At 43.1% G+C, this 12,153-nt stretch overlaps 1 protein-coding gene across 2 annotated transcripts in view; it reads right to left on the reverse strand.

Moving 5' to 3' along the window:
- The window catches only part of LOC147668411 (PDZ and LIM domain protein 3-like), a 109,805-nt gene that overhangs the window by 19,555 nt on the left and 78,097 nt on the right, over window positions 1-12,153 (reverse strand). For both annotated transcript variants that reach the window (XM_086948568.1, XM_086948569.1), the window contains 2 exons: window positions 1,820-1,950; window positions 562-673 (listed from right to left, as the gene is read on the reverse strand). In XM_086948568.1, the coding sequence (XP_086804694.1) occupies window positions 562-673; window positions 1,820-1,950 (243 nt within the window). The remainder of the gene's footprint in view (window positions 1-561; window positions 674-1,819; window positions 1,951-12,153) is intronic.

The raw sequence follows: 12,153 nt of genomic DNA on the forward strand, positions 1-12,153 counted from the left end.
TGAACAGTAGTTGCAGAGAATGGGAAGCATCGGATAGGCACTCCATTTGAATACAGCAACTCATTGCTAAAAAGTGAAACGTAGAAATCCTTCAGTCTGCTGAAATATCCGCAGAACATTTTACCATCAGAACACTCACTCAAATCAGTTGAGGTAAAATCATGCCTGTTCATGTAGTCATTTGCAATGATAATTCGCTGCCTTGGCAAGAAAGCCTTTCCACCACTATTCTTATGTGGCCCCTTTTCTCTCTAGATGCTGCTTATTATCATCTCCCGTTCCTATTCTACGAGCACATCCTCCTTTTCATACCCTTTCTCCTCCTCGCCTCTGATGTCAGCTGATATGACTCTTTTTGGCTTTGCACCTTTCATTGTGTTTCAATATTTTGCGCTCTTTCCTCTCTCACATTTCCAGATCTCTGTATACATCATATGTTTTAACTTTAAGGTTTGTCTGTTAAATGCCAAGTACACAGCTTGTCTATAGCTTTCAGTGTTTGAGAACAAAGGCGGCTGAAGTGAGGAGTAATTAGCTAAATGAATCAGAAGAGCCACTTACACTATTCCATTTCCACACTTGTCACACATTGGCATCTTGTTTGCACCAGCGCCACCCCCGGCGTGTGCCTTAGTTACTGGTGCTCTGACGCTCCTTGTGCCAGAGGGGCGATCTGAAGAACAAACAAATACACAAATACTGTAAAAAAAAAAAGGCATTGATAATGTAGAATAGAAACACGATAGTGGCAACATTAATGTTCTCTGTACCTCGTGTGATCAGTTAATGCCACAATGTAGCAGCCATTTTCCAACTTACAGTGAGAAATGGCATCCTTATTCAAATTACAAGGGCCTATCTGGTTGGAGCACATCAGAAAAACATGATCCTGTTGACATTTCAAATGGATGTATTTCAATCTGTTATTAGAGGTATTGTTTTGAACAATATGACTCTCAATCATGTCATGGGTTATCTTGCTAGGTGGTAGCTGGTGAAATCTGCCTGTAGGGGAAAGGTTTGGAGTGGGAAATTACTGCAAATCTCAAAATTGGGATTGACTGAACAGGGCCTCTCCTTAAGACAACTGTTCTAGAAACACATGCGGGAGCAGACAGCCATCTGCTATGTATGCTACTGGTTTTTAGGCCTGTATCTCCATTGTCCCATCTAGAACATCCTCTGGGCCTCTTCTTAAACAGCTTCATTGGCTTCCCATAAAGAAAAGGGTAAAATTTAAAATAGGCTGCATCATTTATAAGGCCTGTAATGGCAAGGGCCCCAAGTATCTCTCTAACAAACTTTCTCCCTATTCAGTCACACGCAATCTCAGGTCCAGCAAGGAGCATTGGCTAGCTGTTCCTAGAATAAAAAAAGCGCGTAGTGGTGGCAAATCTTTTTCCTACCTGGCTCTAAGATTTTGGAATGGTTTGCCTTCTTCGCTACGTCTGGGACAAAATTTGTCTCAATTTAGAAAAATGTTAAAAACTCACCTTTTCTAAAAATAATAATATAAAATCCTCTTCCTGAATTAGGTTGTTTCTCCTTCCGAAGCGCCGAGATACCCTCATGGGTGATTCAGCGCTATATAAATAAATAAATATCAAATATCAAATATCAAATTTTCCTTTCTCTTTTCTCTGATCCAGGCTGGAACTTTCATAGTCTTGCATTTCTTTTCTCAGGAATTCTGCTTCAGCTGATGCATCAAATAGGAAGCCATGCCCATTTGACATTGATGAAAATGCAATGCCTCGGAGTTTTAAGTCCTGCAAACTTCTGAGCTGGCATTCATTTCCATTTCCCCTTGATTTCTTACCTTCATCATCGTCGACCATGTCCTGCAGCACCTTGAAGGAACCTGATTGGCGAGGCTTGTTCGACTCTTCTGTGTTGTCGTGAAGCATCCTGTACACATCAGACTGGGGCACTGATGTGGGAGCTGGGTCACTACAAGTGAAACGGGGGTGACAGCAGGTGCATCAATCAGTACCTCCTACATTAAAATTCACAATCACAGATCTCGATGAAACATAAAGTTGTAATCTTCATCATAATATTACAGAGATTGGAATATATCCCACGTACTGTACAATTCAATGAATAGAGCCATGTGTCTATTACAAAAAAAATGGAAGGAATCTACTGAAACATCTTGAGACGTTTATGTGAAATACATGTATGTTAAAACATCTACTAAGAAACCGTCCTACATTATTAATAGGTATGTACTTTATAATATGTTTTTTTTTAAATGACAAAATATTTTAAAGTGGCCTTTTTCCAACTTTGACCTGACCATAATTTTGACTTTAGCCTCACCTTGTTTTGATATTACTTCAATTGTTAAATCTTTTTTCTAATTGTAGCTCCATCCAAATTCGGCCAGTTAAGGCAAGTGGAAGTAATGGGAGGTTTTGGAAAAAGTCAAAATTTGACTTTCAATAAAAAAAGATTTCGGGACTTTATTATTTTTGCACTAAACATTTCAAACTACATGTTGTTCATAATACATGTTAAACTACACGTGGCAGCATCATTTCAGCAGGAAGTCCGGCACTCGGTTTACTGCCTAGTTTTAGCCAAGCAGACCGTCAATGGATACAGGAGCATATTATCAAGGGGGTTTATCTCCGCTTTTTGGCTTTAAAAGCCAAGAAAGCGGAGATAAAATTATCTCCCTATTACCAAGCTGTCGCTAACACCAGTTAGTGACAGCTAATAGGAGATAGCGACCATCTTGGGCCCCGCTTTGCATGTCAGTGATATTTATCACTAATGACATGCAAAGTGGGCGTGCCAAGATGTTAGCTACTGGAAACAGTCCCTAACATCGCTATCTCCTATTACCAACTTTTGGAGATATTCGCGCTAAGCGCAAATATCTCCAAAAGCTAACACCTGCCCTGAGCAGTTCTTAGCCATGTTATCCAATGGGAGGTGGATAACATGGCTAAGAGCATTTGCTCGATAATGCATGAATATCGCTGACTTTTCAGCGATATTCATGCATTGCGGCCGTTTTTTATCGCATTTGCGATAAACCTTGCTAATAGCAAGGTTTATCTGCGATAAAAATCGCCGATGTGCGGCGATAAGTTTTGTCTCTAAACAAGTTAGAGACAAAAATTATCGCTAGTTGTTGGTAATATGCCCCACAATTCCATGGAGCTCGTAGACTGACATATGATCAGAATCACCCTTTTTTCATTAAAATTCAATTTTTCTTTCAGTGGAACATAAACAATATATCACTAGTCTGGGATAGTTTGGAAGTTTTCTTACTGCAGGTTGGTGGAGTCGACCCTGAAGTAGTTATTAAGTGGGATGAAGTCCAGGGGCTTCAGGAGAAGACAAAGGCCTTACTCTGCTCCAACCCAGACCAGGCTGCGAAGAATGTCTCCCAATGGATCTCAAAATGTGCCAAAACAATCCCCCCATCAAGCCAGCCAAAGTCCAAAGGACCTACCAGAAGAACCAGCTAGTTCACCCCGGAACAGAAATCCACCAAATGCAATTGCCGGCAACTCGAAAGGAAGTGGTACACCAGAAAAGAAACAGGGCACTTCACCGCCTTCAAGGCAGAACTCAACCAGCATCACTGCCTACTGAAAGAAACAACGACGAACACATTCACAGCTCGTACAGAAGCCAGCACAAACCGCAACAAGGAGCTCTTTGCCATCATGAAGGAGTTCTCCAACCCCACAGCCACCACGAACGACATCACACCCTCCCAAAAACTGTGTGACACCCTGGCAGACTGCTTCCTTGACAAGATCTCAGTCATCTACAAAAATGTTGCACCCCAACCCCCCCCACCACCAGCTTCAACCTGCTCCAACACACAAACACAAAATCAAAACATGTGCTTACTCACTGGGACCCTCTCACAACCTAAGCCACAATCACTGTCATGAACTCTGTACACTCAGGAGCATTTGCGGGCCCCTGCCCAATTTACATCTTCAACCTTTCAGAACAAGACGATTGCCAACAAACTCAAGAAAGTCCTGAACACCTCCATTACATTGTCCTTTTTTCCTGAGGAGAAGCATGCTGAAGTAAGGCCCTTCTTGGACCACGGCGAAACAGCAGCTCTCATTCTCCTGGACCTATCAGCCTCCTTCAATACAGTCTCCCATCACATATTGATCAGCAGACTCCACCACATCGGAATACAGGCACACACCCTTAAATGGATTGTGTCATATCTAACCAGAAGAATTCAGATATTCTGTCTTTCACCGTTCACCTCTGAACCGAGGAAGATCATCTGCGGCATCCCTCAGGTATGATCCCTCAGCCCCAATACTCTTCAACCCATGCATGACCGCCTGGCCAACCTTGTCAAATCGCACGGACTCTACATCATTTCCTATGCTGACAACGCCCAGCTCATCCTCTCTCTGTCAGAAGACCCCTCCAGCACCAGAGCCAACTTCCACAGATGTATGATGAGCGCCGCTGACTGGATGAAGGGCTACTGCCTCAATCTGAGCAAGACTCATCCTCTGCCTCCCTAGATGGAACCACATCACACCTCACCTTAAGAAGCTACACAGGCTCCCAATCCAGAAAAGATGGCAGTTCAAGATGTTGACTCGCACACACAAAGCCCCGCACAACTTAGGACCAGCATACAACTGAGCACCACACAGCAGCTAGCAACTTTAGTGCTTTGAGACCTCACTGGTGATTTGCCACGCTTTACAAATGATTGATTGATTGAGTGATCAATAACTTCAATAAATAGCTCGGTGTGTCTTCCCCGTTGACTAATATGGATTTTGTGAATCAAACCTTTACAACTAGATGGCTCATTTGTAACACTGTTTGCTATGTGGTTTGTTTTTTTACTGTAATATATAGTCAGAAGCTGACATGAAGCTTAACTCTCGCAATGAGCTTAGTGATTTTGGTGTTTTTTCCCACATGAACAGCTTTGGGGTAAATTTATTTTTTAGAGAGTTGTTAAAAGTACAATTTAAAAAGATATACAAAATATTAAAACATAGGTAAAATAAATTACTGGTGATGCGCCTGTAACTTTTGAAGATGTGGTGAATTTAAAGGTGATTTTACATGTGAAAAACGTTGACCCACTCCTTCTGGGCTTCGATGGACTATTTTTTAGAGTCAACAATTTTGTCTCATGATTTGATTTTCTCATGGAAATTATGGTTAGTGATCTAGTATGATAAAATGGGGACAGCCGTTCATCAAAATCACTAATATCTCTCTCATCAAGTGGGAGAATAGACAGACCCCCCAGGATATAGCGGCATGGATTAGCAAATTTAGCGGCACAAAAATGGAAATTTAGCGGCACAAAAATGGAAATTTAGCGGCAATTTTGCGGCATTATATTTGGCCCTGGACCTTGATAAAGCGGCCTCCAGTGACCCCATCCGTCACCCGTCCTTCCTTACACTCTTTCTGCCTCCCAATTCTCCCTCTCTTAGTTGTGTTTTGCCGCTTTTAGCTCCTCTATCTTCCTTCCTGTTACACTCTTTCCACATTCCCATTCAGCTTTCTGTTTCTCATGCCCCTTCCTTTCTGTGCCTCATTCACTCATCCTCTCTCACACACACACATCTTTCTCTCCTTTTCGATATCTCTCTCATCAGCCCAGTCTCTTATCCCCTGTCCCTCTCTCTTTCCATCTTCGGATCTCTCTAGCACCCTGCCTCTCTAGTTCTCTCTTGTCTCCCTCTCTGCCTTCCTCGCCCTCTCTTCTCTCTATAACTCTCATACTTTCGTTCTTCCAGACACTGTCTTTCTTCCCCTTCCTCTCTCGCCCTCTTTCTCGCGCATTCACCCTCCCTCTTTCTCTCCTGCTCACTCCTCTCTACTTTTCTCCACCTTTCAGTTTCATTCGCCCAGTTTCTCTCACCCCTACTACCCTTTCCTTCTTTCCCACCTCTATGACTTCTTTGCTCACCCCCCCTCTCTTTCACCCCTTCTTTCTCGTCTCACCTGCCCCATACCCTCAGTTTTCATTCTTGCTCCCCCTCTTTACCTTTGCGCTCCACCTTTCACCTTTATCCTCCAATTTTCTTTTACCCTTGCCCTTTCCTTCTAAACGCCCCACTCTCCCTTGCTTTCACCCCTTTCCTCTCCTCACACATGTGCCCCCAGCCACTCTTCCTTTCTTTCACCCCTTTCTTCTCCTCACACGTACCTCCAACCCCTCTTTCTCCCTCCCTCCTGTCTGTGATCCTCCGTGCAGGAAGCCGTTGGTAACTGTCGCTCGCATCCTCCGGAGAGAAACCCCGGGGTCTCGCAGTACTAGAGCAAGAAAAAAGAAAAACAGATTTTTTTTCTAATTTAGAAAAAAAATCTGCTCTCCCTCTCCGTTTAGCAGGAACAATAATCACAAGCGTTATCTGGTCATTTTTAATGCTGTCTGAAAACTTGACCCCCAAGGAACTCTGCCACAAGTATTCTTAACTCATAAGTTATTTCTAAATACAGCGCCCCTTCCCTGAGGTAAGCGCCCAGTGCGGTAGCACCAGTTGCACTGCCCTAAAGCTAGCCCTGACGAAATGTAATATCTAAGTGAAGAAGTTTTAACTTTCGACAGCTATAATTCAAGCATCATTAGCGCGAGACAGCACTATGTTTATATGCAAAAAACCTTGGGAGATTGTGCCCCTGAGTTTCCCTATATTTTCTGCCACTCAGTGCATTACACAATGCAACTTGAATAAAATGAGATGTAATAGTTTGTAATGACAGCTACACTTTTACATGTGCTGGGGTAGCAGGTGCTAAGTAACCAACATCTCCCACTTGTCAGATAAAAACATCTGAATGTTCTGCAGGCTCTTGCGAGGCTGCAAATGACGAGAAGCTTGCACTTAAGTTGCTCATCTAGTCCAAAGAAAGACTCGATTGAATGAACCTGGGAACCTCCAGAGCTCAGCTGTGTCTAAGGAAAAGAATAAGCTTGCAGTGACAAAGCCTTAGCTGCGCCTTTTGTCTGCGTGTGAGAAGCGTGCAGAACTCTTGACCATTCTCCCTCTCATATGTGTAATGAACTTTACACATTTGCTGCTTGTTTTGTATTTGTATTGTCTGATGAAAGCTTGCACCACCGCAAGCCCCTGACACCTGCCAGAGCCGAGGATAACAGGCGGGGGCGTGAAAAACTAAGCCTCATTAACAAGTGCAAGGTCTTTAAATGACCTGTGAAGTACTCGGGTGCGGCTGGCAGCTTTGAACTGCCAGCCGCACCCGAGTACTTCACAGGTCATTTAAAGACCTTTCACTTGTTAATGAGGCTTAGTCTGACTGTCTGTGTGTGTCCCAGGAAGCTGCTGACACACACGAGTGGGGGGGAGGGCGGCGCGCACAACCAGGCATTGTTTGTTAATGTTTTGCTGTCTCACTTGTAAAAATCGCGGCCAATATGGTTATTTTCGCGGCCATCGCGGTAATCTGCCGATTTCGCGATTTTTTCGTGAATCGCGAAATCGCGATAAACTGGAGGGTCTGAATAGACGTGCATTTGGGGTGAAACTTGGACTTCTAACAGCAGAAGCATTTGTCTGTCAGTTTCAAAATATTTCAGATCAGTATGGATATTCATTGAAGACATAATACGTTTGTGAAGGGCTAACATGAGTTAATGGGACAGAGCCACACCTTTGTTACACGTGCTTTTACCACGTTTCCTCAGAGTATCAAATCTCTGTTTATTCATTCTTCTTTTCATTTTAAAATAGTAACATTCTAATCCAGGAAAGAGGGGTTTTTAGTCTTCCATTTTAATAAATGGTAGTAGATTCTTTAGATGGGCAGGACGTTGATTGTAAGCATATATTTAACATGAACAATGTTGATATAACTGTGTAGTTAGACGCTGCAAAAGAGCTTACGTGTGATCGTTTCATTTTATTTTTGCATTCCTTATTTTTTCAGTCGTTTTCTTTTATATATCCCTTAATTACAATGGACTGCAGCAACAGCAGCAAAGGTAACTATAATATTCAAGTGCTTATTGAGCCTTTTGCTGAGGAAAGCGAAGGATTCTAAACGGTTTGATCCATCAGAATGTCTCCTGTTCTGACATTCTGCGACTCATGTTAGCACTTTATGCCTAGATGCATCAACCTTTTTAGGAAGTGCAAACGGTGCGATTCGCAAAAATCGGCCTTTTGCACTTCCTAAAATGGTTTTTGGGATGCATCAAGCATTTTTGGAAAAACGCTTTTTTTTGCAAGTTCCAAAAATGCGATTGCTTTTAAAGAATCGCAAATTTGCGATTCCTTAAATGCAATGCATCATTCTCAAAACATTTGCGATTTTCCAAATTGCAAATGCAAATTACCACGAAGTTGAACTTCGTGGTAATTTGCAAAACTGTTTAAAAACGCACAAAAATGCATTTTTTAAAGTGTTAAGTTACAGACACACATGTGCTTAGGACATGTGTGTATGTAACTTACATGTAAAAGTGCATTTCATAAACGCAGGTCCACCCTTGAAAGGCTTTGTTGAATTCTGATTTCAAATTGCGAATTCGCAATTCCCATTCATTCCTATGGGCATTTCAGCCCATAGGAATGAATGGGAATTGCGAATTCGCTATTTGAAACTCGCAATTTTATTGCGATCCGGTAAAAATTGCGATTTTTACCGAATCTCAATAAAATAGCGAAATTAATGATGCATTGCCATTTGCGATTCCTAATTTGCGATTCCTTATTTTTCGCAAATAAGGAATCGCAAATGACAACGTTGATGCATCTAGGGGTTAGTGCTTTATTAGAACCCTGTGATTTTCCAAGCAGCTAGGGAAAGAAGACAGAATGATAAGTGTGCTGTAACAGTAATGAGAGTTGTCTCAGTGCCTGGCCATAAATCTCCTGGTTACATATCAATTAGCTAAGAACCAATCAATGTTCATTATTTTTGTAGTATGTTCAAAATACTCTTTTTATTCATTTTTATTTTTAGGCTCATGTTTAAAGCAGTAGACATGACCGATTTTAGCAGACTCTTGTGCCAAAAATGCCCAATACATAGGAACATATAGATTAACCACTTCAATACAGGTCTAGGTCTAAAGTGGCGTATTTATGTGTGATCACCAATGGTTTATTTATTGTGATTTGTTTCTCTTTTCTCATATTTTTTTGTCATGTAGCGATGTTTCTTATCTTTTAAAAATTGCTGCTGCTGTTTTTTATGCGATTTATGAGACACTGATTCGACTGCATGTTTTAAATGCTTTCTTCTTTTAATATTTTATTCTTAGAACATGAGACAAAATTACTATTGTCTAATGTGGTCATCCCATATGATATGTTTTCCTCCCATTTGACAATCTTCAGGACTTAAGAATGTTTTCTGCAGAATTCATAATGCAAACCTTCAAGCATATATAGACAAGAATCCAACGGGACATACCCAATGTTTTCACTAGATGGCAGTGTAATATTAGACCCCAGGTTTACTACTGAGGGGTGAGACACTTTGCTCATCGCGAACGAAGTAGAGAAATTGGACCAGAGTCAGGCACACTTTGTCCCAGTCCAGGCCACCTAAAGGGAAGTCAGCTGTTAAACTGTTGATCTGGGCTTTACTGTCCTGTGCTGGAGTGTAGCCCTAAAGTAACGCAAAGTAGTGCTGCTCTCTACTTTGCACTACTTTGTATCAAGGTGGGGGCATCTCATGAGTGGTATGTGGGTGCTCCCTTGCAACCACACCCATGGATTCTCATGCACAGCTCCACCTATTAAAATGTGTAGACATGACTTTGTGCCAAAACTGTATGCTTCCTCGAGGCAAGTGTGAAGTCGGAGGAAAGATTTTTCTCCAACCTTTTCAAACTTTGCATGTATGCTGTACTGTACAGCACGCATACAAAGTTGGAAACGTTTTAAACTTTGCCTGAGCATCGATATTAGTCCTTGAAGGCACATACAAATTAAGAAACGGTTTAAACTATGTCTAAGCATAGGTTACCCTTCCAGTGAAAAGCCTGTGGGAGACATCACTCAGACACCCTTGAATTAGATTGAAAGTGAGGGAGAGTGGTGGAAGGCAAGCTAAAGTGTGCCTGGGCTGAGGGAGAGAGCAACAGCATTATACCCTACTACGCATGGCACTGCTGTGCTCTTGCCCTTATACGCAATGCGGACTAAGGGGGTCATTAGGATGGCGGATGGACCTGCGTCCGTCCGCCACCCCCAAGGTAGAGGGACCGTCCGCATGGGCAGCGACGGTCCCTCCATGCAAATTAGGATATGACAGCCACCCTGGCGGTCACATCCCGTATCTTTAACCTTGCTTGAAGCAGCACCCGCCGCAAGGTTACAAATGCATGTATTGCATTTACATGCACAAAGCGGCAGGCACCGTGGAAAATCATGTTTCCTCCCCCATCCTAATATGGCTGGCGGTGTCTGATAGACACTGCCACCATATTAGAGCTTTTCCGCCACAGTCAGAAGGCGACCGTGGCGGAAAAACGGCGGACGGTTTTCCCGTCCGCCGATGACCTCCCAGCCATCCTAATCTGGCGGTTGGTCTTTGGAAGCACTGCTGCGGTGATTCCGCATCCTCCGGGCCGGCGGTGGATTCCGCCGACCCAGGGGATGCGGAATCACCGCAATCCTAATCGGCCCCTAAATTTGGTTGCTATGTTACATTCCTTCTAAGTAAATTTGCTCCATCATTGGGAAATGTGACAGGTCATCAGAGAAGCTCTTTTGAATTGTATGATAAATGTGTTTAATTAATTTCTTTCTTTTAAAAAAATATTTATAATTTTTCGTTACCAGTTTTAAAAAGGACAGACACTGATCTTGGTTTCCAGACAGGCAGCATATTTGTTGCAGGGTAAAAAAACTCTTTCAGAAATGAAAGTGATAAAACACATTTCGAATCTGAAAGTGGGTGTCCTGCAGGGCTCTGCTTTGAGTTCTACACTCGTTAATGTGTATATGACCCCACTAGTATTTTTGGCTGAAGCGTACAGGGTTAAAATAATTAGAATTTGCCTTTCCAGGGAGTTAATTTGGCTGGCTGGGATCCAACTAAAATGTAATCCGGATAAATCAGAGATTATCTTGTTTGGTGCTCCACCCTCTGAGGCGTGGAGACTCTAGTGGCTCCATGATATGTCTCCACCTCCGGCTGCTCAAAACACAGTAAAAGATCTGGGCATCCATTTTGGAAGTTCTGTTTCAGGCTATTATGAACTCTGAGGACCTTTTTACCTCTCCTGTCGTTGACCACTAGGACATCTGTGGTCCAGGCCTTGGTTACTTCTAGGCTGGACTACGGGAATGTTCTATACTTGGCTCTGCCTGATTATCTTCTAAACCGTCTGCAGGTAGTTCAAAATGCAGCAGCAAGGCTAGTCCTCAATTTAAACCCCAGGACCAGGGGCGGCTTTAGGCATGTGCAAGCTGTGCGCCTGCACAGGGCCACCAAGCCAATATATATCCTTAGTATAATAATCCTCTGAGGATGGATACATATTTGCATGGCGGCCCTTGGCAGGGATTTGGCTGCTTCTGGCTCTGTTCCACTTCCAAACACCCTGACCCCCCACTCTTCACTGGCATCTGTGCTCCGCCCCGCCCGGACCCCTTCTTCTGTGGCCCCCTACCTACGCTCCCTGCCCAGGGCCGCCATGAGCCTAGAGCCGCCCATGCCAGGACTTATATGTCCTTGCATCTTGGTGCTCTTTACTGGTTGCCAGTGAGAAAGAGGATACAATTCAAGGCTTTGGTGCTAACATATAAAGCGTTACATGGCATGGGGGCCAGGTACATTAGGAAGAGAATACTTCACTACACACCCCCTAGAACTTTGAGGTCCTCATTTGATCGCCTGGCTACCATACCCAGGATACGCCGGGTTAGAACCCAGAGGAAGATCTTTTATGTTTATGGGAGCCCAAACCTGGAATTATCTTCTGTGGGCCTCAGAACCACGACTGAACAGGCTGTTTTCAGGAAACAACTCAACACTTTGCTATTTTGCAATTAGGTGGGCATGGCGAAAGCGAATGTGGCTAATAGACACTTTGTTGAGTTGCCGTGCGCTTTATAAATGTCTGTTCATTCATTCAGTAAATGTGCTGATTCACACAAATGACCAGAAAACTTGCTGTAGGCCTTGAGTTATGTCACA

This window comes from Lissotriton vulgaris, unplaced genomic scaffold, assembly GCF_964263255.1.
Source record: "Lissotriton vulgaris unplaced genomic scaffold, aLisVul1.2 SCAFFOLD_5407, whole genome shotgun sequence".
NCBI classification, from domain to species: Eukaryota; Metazoa; Chordata; class Amphibia; order Caudata; family Salamandridae; genus Lissotriton; species Lissotriton vulgaris.